This window comes from Physeter macrocephalus, chromosome 18, assembly GCF_002837175.3.
Source record: "Physeter macrocephalus isolate SW-GA chromosome 18, ASM283717v5, whole genome shotgun sequence".
NCBI classification, from domain to species: domain Eukaryota; kingdom Metazoa; phylum Chordata; class Mammalia; order Artiodactyla; family Physeteridae; genus Physeter; species Physeter macrocephalus.
The window spans coordinates 100,814,180-100,827,800 of NC_041231.1; the positions used below are offsets into that span (position 1 = coordinate 100,814,180).

General features: G+C 43.0%; 1 protein-coding gene across 3 annotated transcripts in view; it reads left to right on the forward strand.

Annotated features, from left to right (window-relative positions):
• The window catches only part of MAK (male germ cell associated kinase), a 48,896-nt gene that overhangs the window by 19,808 nt on the left and 15,467 nt on the right, over positions 1–13,621 (forward strand). For all 3 annotated transcript variants that reach the window (XM_007100199.2, XM_007100198.3, XM_007100200.3), the window contains 4 exons: positions 2,906–3,077; positions 4,302–4,469; positions 8,394–8,705; positions 12,449–12,621. In XM_007100199.2, the coding sequence (XP_007100261.1) occupies positions 2,906–3,077; positions 4,302–4,469; positions 8,394–8,705; positions 12,449–12,621 (825 nt within the window). The remainder of the gene's footprint in view (positions 1–2,905; positions 3,078–4,301; positions 4,470–8,393; positions 8,706–12,448; positions 12,622–13,621) is intronic.

Sequence of the window (13,621 nt, forward strand, 5' to 3'; positions counted from 1 at the left end):
GGCCGCGACAGTGAGAGGCCCGCGTACCGCAAAAAAACAAACACACACAAAAAAAACAAGCTGGGACACGTCTAATCGACCTCCGCTGTATGCTTCCTGATTCCTCCCTGGTCTGATCTGGTAACATGAGAGACCCATAAACCAAGTTCACACTTTAACACATGGCTAATTAACAAAGTCAGTTTTAAATGAGCGCCTTCCAACTGGCTTCGAAGAGAAAAATCAGTTACCTTATTTCTAATAATCGTTTGATTTTTTTCATCACAATTCAGAGAATCAAAGTGAAGCTTTTGGAAGGTCACTCCTTGAAAAGTGAAATGTCTGACATTACTATGAATGCTATTTAACTTCAGTTAAAACCTTTGAAAATAAAATTATTTTTGCAGTGGTAATACATATACAAGTTTTAGTGACGCCTAGCATCATAACAATAGTATTCTTACTAAATTAAGAAACCTAGAAAGCAGAAATTTATTTGGATTGGTTAAGATGCATATCTATTTTGTAACTGCATCCAAATAAGCTGCTAAATTTGCATTCTACCAACCAAAATAAGCTGCAGTTGTCAGAATTTACACATTACACATACACGCAGAGGGTAACTGCACTACAAAATTTTTGTGATGCTGTTGATGTTGACTACAAAAACGGCTGCAGCGTGGCTGTACGTGCTTTCTCTCTTTGCCGTCTGTCCTTCGAATTTTAGAATTGTTTGAGCCTTTGAAAAACTACTTTGCAAGTCGATTTAAATGATTTACAGTGGTATCTAGCTTTTTTTGTAAATAATCCCTTCATATTTTGGTTGCATTTTGTTTCAAACCACTTGGAAATCTTCATGCAGAATTTTTGATAAATGGACGCCAAAATCCCAAAGCTCTTGAAGTTTATGGGAAACTGCAATTATTGAAAATGAAGTTTGCAAACAGGAAGATAATGATATTTATCCCTACAAAAGCAAAGGAGGAACTGACCGAATTAAATAAGAGCTCAAAGTGTACTAGTTTTATCTTTTTTATATGTATAATTAGAATTGGAAAATCTCCTCTTGCAGGGAAGAATCTTTTTAAGGAACTTCTAGTTTCAACTGGGTAAATTTAGATTCTATACTGAAATGGAATGAAATTGAGAATACTTGTTTTCAGTATCCAAATTTGGCAAAACATTCAAAACAATTTTGTCTCCTAAAAATATCAAAACATAATAAAAAGTGTTGGCAAGGATGTGGAGGAACTGGAACCCTCATACATTGCTGGTGGGAGTGGAAAATGGCACAAAACAGTCTGGCAGCTCCTCAGTGGTTAAACATATAGTTACCATGTGATCCAGCAAAATCCCACACCTAGGTATATACCCAAGAGAAATGAAAACATATGTCCACACAAAAACTTGTATATGAATGTTCACAACAACATTACTCATAATAACCAAAAAGTGGGAAAAACCCAAATGTCCATCAAGTGATGAATGGATAAACAAAATGTGGTATAGCCATACAATGGAATATTATTCAGCAATAAATAGAAAGAAGTACTGATATATGCTACAACATGGGTAAACCCTGAAAACATGTTCAGTGAAAGAAGCCAGTCACAAAGGACCAGACAGTGTACGGTTCCATTGATATGAAGTGACAGAATAGGCAAATCTATAGATAGACAGTAGATTAGAGAAATGGGAACGTAGGGCTATTGGAGAGGTGTGGGGTTTCTTTTGGGGGTGATGAAAATGTTCTAAAGTTGATTGTGATGATGGATGCACAACTCTTGTGAATATACATAAAGCCACTGAACTGTATGCTTTTAAATGGATGTATTGTATGTTATGTGAATTATATCTCAAAGCTGTCAAAGAAAGCTACTCTGAATGGAAGCCAAAGGACAATGCTGCAAAGCATTTAGGCTGAAATGTTTATGCATTTCAACGTGAAAAAAAATTGAGAATATCCTCCACCAGCTACCTTTGCCTTATAAATATTTTTCTAATTAAAAATATTATCAATTAAGGAAACTGAGTCAATTGAGGAATCAACACTTTCAAACAGATAAGCCAAAAAAGGATGGATAAACAAGCACAGGGAACTATATTCAACATCCTGTGATAAACCATAATGGAAAAGTCTACAAAAAAGAATGTATATATATGTATAACTGAATCGCTCTGCTGTACAGCAGAGATTAACACAACATTGTAAATCAACTATACTTCAATAAAATAATTTTTTTTTTTTTTGGCGGTACACGGGCCTCTCACTGTTGTGGCCTCTCCCGTTGCGGAGCACAGGCTCCGGACGCGCAGGCTCAGCGGCCGTGGCTCACGGGCCCAGCCGCTCCGCGGCATGTGGGATCTTACCTGACCGGGGCACGAACCCGTGTCCCCTGCATCGGCAGGCAGGTCCCCTGCATCGGCAGGCGGACTCTCAACCACTGCGCCACCAGGGAAGCCCAATAAAATAATTTTTTTTTAAAAAGATGGGAAAAAGCCCATTACTCAGGGATAATCTTTGTTAATCTTTTGTTTTTGATCCTTCATGTGAATATATCAGGATTTAATGCGTTGTAAAATTATACGACTGCTCCCATTCAGAACGTATCGGCTTCCATTCAGAGCTTCTCCGCCTTTTCTTAATTATCATATAGCATTTCCACATTTATTTGTTGGAGTCCCTACCTTAGGCCACTTGGACGCTTCGTTTATAGTTGTCTTGAGTTCCACTACTTGTCTGTGGTCAGGAAAAATGTGTGCTAGTCAATACCCAACACATTGGGCAGATAGATGCCTGATACACCGAAGGCAGTGAACACCTGGTTCTCGATTGAAATGCCTGACCAAACAAAATCCTACTACCATTCCACCTCTGAAACTACCATCAAAATGGCCTGTTTTGTTTTGTTTTCTATTTTCATAGGTATCGTGCTCCTGAAGTCTTATTAAGATCTTCAGTTTATAGCTCTCCCATTGACATGTGGGCTGTTGGGAGTATAATGGCTGAACTATACACGTTAAGACCACTTTTCCCAGGGACAAGTGAGGTCGATGAAATCTTTAAGATTTGCCAAGTTTTAGGGACTCCCAAAAAAGTAAGTACTTTTGTCCTTAAGTTGTTATAACTTTTGATTATTTGTAACTTTTGGCCAGCTAGCTGATATCTTCATTTTCAAAAAGGCTTATGCTTTAAGGGTTAATTTTCTTATAATCAGTCTTTTTCTTTTATTGGGATGGGATGAGGATTACAAGAAGCCAGAATCCCACCAGACTGTAGAAAAAAGGGGCTTACCTTTCTTTAAGAACTTAAGGGAAAATTCTCTATGTTTAGAAGTCTATGTATTTAACTTTGGTCTGATGACCAGCTGATGACTACGTGCTTAGCCTCTTTCCTACTTGTTCTGTGAATGTCCATTGGGAGCAACTCATTAATGCCAGGTGTCCTGGATTTTATTTTCTCTTAACCTTTTCTTGTTTACATTTATATACCTCTGCCATGGCTCTTTAATTTCTTGAACTGAGTACTTTTCAATTAACTATTGCACTCAGCTAGACTTCACTTTCTGAGATGCACTTATTTAATAAGTTTAAGGGCTTCCCTGGTGGCGCAGCGGTTGGGAGTCCGCCTGCCGATGCAGGGGACACGGGTTCGTGCCCCGGTCCGGGAAGATCCCACATGCCGCGGAGCGGCTGGGTCCGTGAGCCGTGGCCGCTGAGCCTGTGCGTCCGGAGCCTGTGCTCCGCAATGGGAGAGGCCACAGCAGTGAGAGGCCCGCGTACCGCAAAAAAAAAAAAAACAAACAAACAAAAATAATAAGTTTAAGTATGTATAATTACACCTGAATTAAATGAGCGTATGCCTCGTAGTTAACATCAGTCAAGTTAACGCAGCTATTCAAGCTTTAACGTAACTCATTTCCCAGCTGTGTGCAGTTTTTGACATTGGATGCAATGTATAACATATAATGAGGATCTCTGTAATAATCAGTGTCTTTGTAAATCGCTTGTCCTTACTTGTTCAGAGCCACCTGGGTACCATCATCACCATCAAGATCCAAAAGACCAGAGTTTAACATTTTGAAATTTATGAAAGTGCTTTCTCATTTTTTCCCTAATTCTCAACTCACTGTTCTTTCTATACTGTTTATAGCACTGAATTGTGTATGTGGTCTGGTTATTTCATTTTCACATTTATTTATATGAGTCAACATTAACATTTTCATACACAAGTGATTTTTATATTATTACTGTTTTAAACTGATCATTAGAAACAAATTACTTATTGCCTCCCCTCCCCCACTTATATATTCCTTAAACAGAGTGACTGGCCGGAAGGGTACCAGCTTGCATCCTCTATGAATTTCCGCTTTCCCCAGTGTGTCCCTATAAACTTAAAAACTCTTATTCCCAATGCCGGCAGCGAAGCTCTTCAGCTTATGACTGAAATGTTGAGCTGGGATCCAAAGAAACGACCGACAGCGAGCCAGGTAAGACAGATCTCCCTGGTATAGTTGTGTGGGGGGGTTTGTTTGTTTGTTTTAATTTGAGGCTTTACAATATCGGGGGTATTTTTCTTTACAAAGACAAGTCTATTTTCAACCAGAGTTTTACCAAGAGAATTAAGCCCTAAAGCTTAAGACATCCAGTGTACGTAATGATTTAACTTCTAGGCATGTAAGATTCTTGGGAGAATTGCAAAAATAGCCACTCCAGTGATTTTCTGTTTTGTGGTTCCAATGAGGAACCCTGTGGAGGTTGAGGCTGAAAGGAATTAATCTCTAATGGTAAAAATTCAGGCATGTCGACACATTGATCTCTGACTTCTAGCCTCCAGGATGGTGACAAAATACATTTCTGCTGGTTAAGCCACCCAATCTGTGGTACTTGTGATAACAGCCTTAGAAAACTAAACGGTGAGGATAACTGTCTGGGGGAATAAAGCTGTATTCCTCTGGCTTTTGAGGTGAGGGTGGAGGCATCTGGATTTACTGTTCCACTTATAGATGACATGCACTAGGAGGAAAGTGACCCCTCCTCCACCACCAAGGAAACAGATGGCTGGCTATGAAGGCACAATGGATTCTGCACAGAGAATGAATGTCCACTTCAATAACCTTTCAAGGAAGTTTTGAAATCACTATTCTTTCAATATTTATTGAGCACAAACTAAGAAACTTCGTGCCTGGTAGGATGTTAGGTGGTTGGAATTTCAGATATGAATATACAACCCCTTTCCTGGCCTGGTGGCACATTCTGCAATGTACTCAATTTTCTACCACACTTTTTGGGGGGACAGAGTGCTTTGACAATTTAGAGACAGTTAACAGAGAGATGTATAGGGATGGTCCTTCCACCCAGAGGAAGGATGGTGGTAAACTTTAAGGAAGAATTTGCAAAGGAAATGACATTTACCCGAGGCATTAAAAATGTTGGAATTTGCTCACACTTTTTTTCCATCTAGCCTCTTCCTTTCCCTTCTTTCTCTGGCAAAGTGATCGAGCTCTAAACGTTGAGGCAGTGGCAGACTGGAGGATGAATGGGAAATGGGCTAGAAAGACAACCATGAAATAACAAACCATCACATTTAGAGCTAGAAGAATGTTGACCTGATTTGCACAGGATAGGCTGTATTTTCTGTATGACTCCAAATGTTTATGATGAGCTTGTGTTCATTTCATAGTTTAAAAGAATAAAGTAAAAGTCAAAAGAAAAAAAATTCAGGCACCTGACAAGCTAATTAGGAAGAAACTTGTCCCAGGTAGTAAAAGAGCATCTCTTCAGTTAGACAACCTAGTAGACTTTCCGACGCTCTCCTACCGTGTAGAGGACTCGGGCTCCCTCTACCCGGCAGTATCGTCCCCCCCGCAGGACTGCAGTGATGGTCCCTCTCCGGCTCCCACAAGAGGGCAGCGTGTGATACCCATGCTCGGCTCCTTGGCGACTATACCCTCAACACCTACAGATGAATCCTGTCTCGGGGTCTTGAAAACGCCATGGTTTTATCTGCAAAGGGCTTAAATTTAAAAGTCGTAACAGGCTTTATGGTATTCTTATTGTTATTTAAATATAAATTGAGGATTGAAATAAACCAAATAATTATTTGGCTTTAAAAAAATTTAATTTGAGGACTTCCCTGGTGGCGCAGTGGTTGAGAGTCCGCCTGCCGATGCAGGGGACGTAGGTTCGTGCCCCGGCCCGGGAGGATCCCACATGCTGCAGAGCGGCTGGGCCCGTGAGCCATGGCCGCTGAGCCTGCGCGTCCAGGGCCTGTGCTCCGCAACGGGAGAGGCCACAACAGTTAAGAGGCCCGCGTACAGAAAAAAAAAAAAAAAAAAAAAAAAAAAAAAAAATTAATTTGAGGAGGTTTTTTCTAAAGGTATTTTCTAAAGGTCGACTGGAAGAACAAATAGGAAAGAATAGCCAAGACAGGTTTGAACAATAATAAGTAATCAGAGGACAGTGGTAGGGTTAGACAGCTTGCCCTATCAAACATTAAAATAATCTGTAAAATGATAGTAATTACAACAGTGGGGTACAGGCATGAGGTACTTACAGTTGCAGAAGCTGCAAGTCTGTGTAAGGTAAAATCTCTCTCTATATATATGTGTATGTATATGAAAGACAATGTATATGAAAGACTAGAAGGAAGTACTGAAAAGAAAAACATCAAAATGTGAGCAGTAGTTTTCTCTTGGTGTTGGCTTTAGAGATGATTTTAATTTCTTCTTGAGAACTTTCCATACATTCCTTATTCTATTCAATCAATATTCCCTTAACAGGAAAAAAGAAGTTATTATTTTTTAAAGACCCTCTGTTTCTTTAAGGATGGTAGCTGGTATCTTAAAGAGGAAAAGTTACAGATGAAGCCTTGAAATTACAAAACATTCAGAAAGCTTCTAGCTCCAAAATGTACACTATTGACTTAGGGACAGTGACATACTAATTAATGGGGCTACTTAATTCAGAACCTGAGTGCCTTCTATGTGTCAGGTACTGATGTATTTAAATCGTCTGCAGTTGTTGAGTTCCCCTTAGCAATGCCCATGTAGTTAACACACACATCAGGTGTGGTAGGGGACACAACGAAGTTTCTAAGGGGAAACTTAGAAGAAAACCTTTTTCTACCTCTGCCAAAATATACACCTCCCTGCCCTTCACCTCCTCCTTGTTCACTAGTTCACTGCCCTGCTTTTTAGTGGAAGCAGGGAGACAGGGAGAGGTTAGGTTACAGGAGTTGCCTCTGTCCATCTAAAATCTGCCCCTGCGCGCCTGAGAAGTTAACTGTGGGTCAGGGCTATGCCTCCCCGTAGGTGGGTGCTGGCTTAGGGCAGGAGGTGCAGGGGAACAGGGCTTGATTAGCTTAAGGAGCAGCCCCTTCCCCGATACACACACACAAAACAGCAGAACTGGGAACTTCCCTCCCCACCCAGACATGTAGTACTGACAAGGGGACCTGTATCCACAGCTGAGCTGCACAGAGAGCTTCAGACACTCTCCAGACCAGTTTTCACCACCCTCGGCACTACTGACATCTTTGACCTGCTAATTCTTTGCTGTGGGGAGGCTGTCCTGCTTGTTGTAGGATATTGAGCGGCATACCTGACAGCGCGCCTAGATGCCCGGAGCGCCTCCCAGCCCCCGAGCTGTGACAATGAAAAAAATGTCTCCGAAGGGGCAAAATACCCCCAGTTGAGAACCACTGCTCTGGCCTGTGTCACCCAGATAGTCACCAGCTCTGTCCCCTACCCCCCACTTCCATGCAGTAACAGTGATTTGATGACTGATCTAGTGAAAACTCAGTGACCATTTTTACTAGTACTTTTATAGTTTACTCCCATAAGTACTTTCTCTTTGCTGTTATATTGTTAAAGCTTATTTCAATTTCTTAGAATTTTTTTTATTGCTAGTAGACATGTACTTATAGTTAAGCTAAAAATAACCCTGAATTTTATATGATGTTAGAGTTAATCATTTAAAATAGACTACGTAGAAGGCTTTCTTAACTCATTTCTTAATGCCTTTATGGAGTCTAAAACATTATCAGTATCTAGTGTTTTAGTTTGAGTTAATCACATCAAATTCAGCCAATGCTTATAAGCTAGACTTTGTTTTTTATACAGTCTTTAAAAGAACAGTTGCCTTGACTGGATGTTAAAATTACAAGTGAGTTATACATTCTTTCTACTAGTATGTACTTTTTCATTTTTTTAAATGAAATTTACTTCTCAAATCATGTTTTTTTTCTGGGTATCTTTTTAAAGTCATCACATAAGGGGAAAACTGGATGCTTTCTAAATCCCTGAAGCTTACCTAGACTAGTGATATAGGCCTAGCCCAGCGCCGGACAGGAGTTTATATGCGATAAATTTAGGTGAAACCGTTTTCCATTTGTTATTTCCATGCCTCTTTAGGCATTGAAACACCCATATTTTCAAGTTGGTCAAGTATTAGGCCCTTCCTCACATCATCTGGAATCGAAACAGCCTTTAAATAAGCACGTGCAACCACTAGAGTCAAAGCCACCTGTAGTTGATCTAGAACCTAAGCCTCTGCCAGACATAAGTGACCAGACCGCCGGACAGCCCCAGCCGAAAAACAGGCACCAGCCACTGCAGTCCATCCAGCCGCCACAGAACACGGGTGTCCAGCAAGCGCCCAAGCAGCAGAATCAACAGAAACAGCCGCCAACACTATTTCCAAGTATCGTCAAAAACATGCCAACCGTAAGTAGCCCATAATGACACTTCGGATGCGATGGTTTGGTTCCATTAGGATTTTGTTTCTAGGCATTCTAAAAATGTTGGGGAAGATATAAAAGATGTCCGTCTGTTTCGTTTCTCAATACAGACCCAGAACCCAAAACAGTGTCTGGCACATGGTAAATTCTCAACAAATATCTGTTGAATGAATGAATGAATAATTGTCCACACTGTTTTTGAACCACCTCCAGGGTCTTGAGGAGTCCACGTTATCCTTGGGGCAATTCTGACTACTAGAAAGTTCTTCCTCATACTGAGCTAAAATCTGGTTTCTGTAGCTTTTAATAAAAGTTAAGCACTCTTCCAGAAAGGCAGCCTTTCAGATATTTGAAAATCGCCCCTTACATTATCTGCCCCTGTCTCTAAGAGGAACACCCTCAGTTCCTTCACGTACTCCACTGGGATGTCATTCACCGATGACTGAGTGACCCTCGGTTCCTGTGTATGAAGGAGCCTTTGAGTCCCCCCACCCTCCTGCTTCCCCTGCCAGAACCAGAGGCAGACAGTAGGTAGGAAATATAAAACGGGGTGAATCACCGCCAACGTTCCCGAACCCTGTGTTCACTCGTGCCATCAAGGACTACTTTTCTTTTCTTGGAAGGCCCATAAAATGTTGACTCATGCTGGGAGGGAAGGAGAGGAAGTTAACATTTTACTAAACAGCTACTAAGTGCCACGCACTATGCAACACCCTCCCGCCCTCTCGCGTGCATTCACTAAGTTGAAGTACCCAACAAACGAGCCCGGAAGTTTCAGATGGCTAATGAGTTCCAGAGCGGGGACGGAGCACTCTGTTAACTAAAGCTCCCAAGTCCGCTTTCACGAGTGCTTCTGCTCAATCACCTCTCACTGTGTATTTGATCTCCAGGATTCCAAAAACTGGAAGACCTTACTTTTACCTCTCACGTTTCTAATAAGTATTTTTGAACCCTTATTTTGTCTTCTCAGTTTAACCATTCTGCCCAGCTTGTCACCAGCTGTGGAATGGTTGTTCATTTTTTTCCTCCCGTACCTTCACGATGAACAGGATAGCAATGTGCCCTTGGGATCGCAAGCCCCTAGAACCTTCCTCTAGATGGATACTGATCCATTAATCAGTACTCTTGGTCAGATTATTGAACTATGTACTTGTCTCAGTCTGCTCAGGCTGCCATAAGAAAATACCACAGACTGGGTGGCTTAAAGAACAAAAATTTACTTTCTCACACTTCTGGAGGTTGCGAAGTCCAAGAACAAGGTGCCAGCCAACTTGATTCCTGGTGGGGCCCTCCTCCTGATTTGGAGACAGCACCTTCTTGCTTTGTCCACATGGCAGAGAGAGAAAGCAGCTCCCTGGATTCTCTTCTTCTAAGGGCACTAATCCCACCATGAGGGTCCCACCCTCATGACCTCATCTCATCCCCAGTTACCTCCCAAAGCCCCATCTCCAAATACCAACCCATTGGAGTTGGGGTATAAGTCGTGGTGGGACATAAACATTCAGCCCATGACAGTACTGATGCTCCTTTGTTGTCCTTTCATTACTTCATTTCTTTGATAGCAGGAAAGAAGACCCTGTCACCTCCTTTGCTGAAGGCCATATAGACTACATGCATTCGCTGTCTGCTTTTTATGAAAAATGGTGGCCTGGGTGATCTACCACCTTTTTTCCTTAGTGCTCAGAAACTTTCTCTTTAATAACTGATGTGAGAATCTTTGCCCTCATCTGGTACCAAACCTATTAATGTGGAGTTTGCAAAAATCCACCTTCTACTTTATAAAAATTATTAATATTTGTCCCTTTCCAATCCTCTTAGACATGCGACGACTTGATGTTACTGGCATTGCTCAGCAGGACCCTAACATACAGTTCAACTGAAATAATAAGAGTCTCGGACTCAGCCAAGTATAACTTTTGATTAACTCTACTCACCTGGGGCTTTAGATCTTCTTATTCTCCTTAGTCTGGAGCTCATTCTCTCTGACCAAGAAACAAGAGTAGAAGAGAAGTTGGCAAATAACACTTTTTGTTCATCATCCATCACTGTGGCACCATCAGCTTCAAGCAATGGCACATTCATTCTTTAAGCATCTTCTTACTTCAAACACAGCTGTATCTGCTGACCTTGCTTCCAAATTCCCCAGTTTTCCATTGCCTTTTGGGTTTTTCAGTTTCTATGCCCCCAAACCACCGCATGGTCTGCCCCAGGCCAGGTCTTCTTCCTCGCTCCTTATTTCTGTTAACAGAGCTACCATTCTGAGACAGTCAGGCTCACGTTTTTAAAGTCGTCCCTGCCTTTCCTTCTCTGTGTCCAACAGGATTACATTCAGTGACTTAGACAGAACCTGACCACTGTGGCTTAAACCACGAGGGGTCGTTTTTCTCTCATAGCGAGAAGGCGGGTGGTGGGTAAGCCAGGGCTGGTGCAGCTCATAAAAGGAACCAGACTGCTCTGTCTTCCTGCTCTACCGCCCTCCTCAGCAGGTGGCTCTCGGTCCTGTGGCCACAGCTGGCCGCCGCTCCTTTGGGGTTGCGTCTGCCTTCCAGAGGCGGGAAGAGTGGAAGACGCTGGCACAGGCCGGCAGAGCCTAAACTGTTTCCCGTGGAAGCCCCTCCCAACAGACCTGCACTTACAAGTCACCGGCTAGGTCGTGTCCCATGGCTACACAGAGCTGCAAGGGAGGCTGGCATTTCAGATCTTTTACGTGGGCGTAGTGCTGCCCTGAACAAAATCTTAGTGAGGAAGCAGTGTCTGCTACACTCTCCTTGACCTCTGTTCGGAGAGACAGAAAAAAGTCCAGACCTTTTATTTCTTGTTAACAGCAAATGTATTCTTTCCTGAGCATTCTAACCACTGTGAACCCGTGGCTCTTGTCACCGCATGCCACCCGTGGCTCTTGTCACCGCATGCCACCCGTGGTGGCTCTTGTTACCGCATGCCACTGTAACTGCAAAGGCCTCCTATCTGAGGAGCCTGACCTTTCTCGAATGCTGCCTTTATCACATCACTTTTTAATCTCAAAAACATCCAGTGTTCTCCACTGCCCATAGGACAGCTGCGATGTCCCAGGCATACAATGAAGGCCCATCATCACATAGCATCGGCCTGTCTTTACAACCCTATCCTCCATCCAGCACGAACCATCTGCTTCGGTAAACGCAGTCTGCCCTTTTCCCCTGGAACACACTCTGGCACTTTCCTATTAAAAAGACGTACTCTACGCATCTCCACTTCCAAACTCTAGAATAACAACCACAACAATAATACCTAACCTACAGTAACACTTATGTGCCAGGCCCTATCCTAAAACCTTTCGATGTATTTTACTATCAAATCCGAAAACACTAAGTTAGATAAATACTGTATGTCGCCATTTAAGGAGAAGGAAACTAAGGCTTTGAAAAGTTAAGTCATTTGCCCAAAGAGACACAGCCACGCGTGGCAGTTTTCCAGATTACACATCAACGAAGAGCCAATTCTGATCCTACGTATTCAAGTCTCCCCCGACCCAAGTTCACAGCGATCTGTCCTCTCTCAATTTCCTATCATAGTTTTAGCATGTGCTACCTATTTTTGTTACTACTTTTCAATATGTATATATGTTATCTCCTTAACTGTATGGAAAGCTCCTTGAGGATGGGGACTCTTAGCATCAAATATAATAGCTTGCACATAAAAGGCATTCGGCACCCGACTGGAGATGACGATACTGGTTTCCCACCACAGAAGCCAAATGGCACTCTGGGCCATAAAGGTGCCAGGCGGCGCTGGGGTCAGCCTGTGGTCAAGGCTGAAGACGCCTGGGAAGAGTTTGAGGACCGTGACTCCGGAGTCTCCCATTCCAAGAAGCCAAGCGTGAGTGTTTCCAAAGCAACGAGGAAAACAGATTCTCCGTTTCGGTAAGATTTCACATTTCTTGGGAAAATGTGTTTTCATCAGGCATCACCTTTGCTCATTAAGTATAAATGAGTGTACATATTAAAAGACAAGGAGTGGGCTTCCCTGGTGGCGCAGTGGTCGAGAGTCCGCCTGCCGATGCGGGGGACGCGGGTTCGCGCCCCGGTCCGGGAGGATCCCACGTGCCGCGGAGCGGCTGGGCCCGTGAGCCGTGGCCGCTGAGCCTGCGCGTCCGGAGCCTGTGCTCCGCGACGGGAAGGCCCGCGTACCGCAAAAAAAAAAACAAAATAAAAGACAAGGAGTAGCTTAATGTTGTTTCTCCTGTCAAATCCAGATCTCTGTGCTCACCTCTGAAAAAGTAAGACTCCTGACCCCTCAGGGTGACGGTTCTCAGCGTCAGGGGCTGAGCGCGTGTGGAGGAAGGAGTTCTAGTTCAGTTTTTCGTGTCCCCTGTTACACTGTGATCACCGTAATTCCCATTTGAAATCCACACGCCTCTTCTCAAAAAGCAAAGCACAATCTACAAAGGTAACGGGTTCCTCTGGTGGGGGCGTTCAGAGCTACTCCTTCATTGGCTTGCTGTTCTAAGCTTTTTGGATCTTTCTCTGAACCTTTCCTGCAAGTTTGGTATCTGAAGCAGCCCCTTTTCAGCTGGCATCATCATTAGTGCATTATTCAACTTTGAGGTGAAGATGGGTGAAATTTTGGTGAATGTTTTGGGAAAAGAGTTTCCTCTCCTCGTCCCTGCCCCGCCTTGGAACAAAAGAGGAACAGGGAGAAAAGATGGCGCACGAGTCAGGGAGGTTTCTCTCATAGCTGTTTGGCACGGTACACGGGGCAGAAGTCTTCACTCTGGAGCACACATACCTCTGAAGGTAGACGGAGACTTTCCGTGGGGAGATCGTTCTCAGTCTGTCAATTTCCAGATCCCCAAGTTCCACAGGCACTCCTCCCTGAAATCCACAAACTTGAGAAAGAACAGCATAAACCCGCTGGACCCCC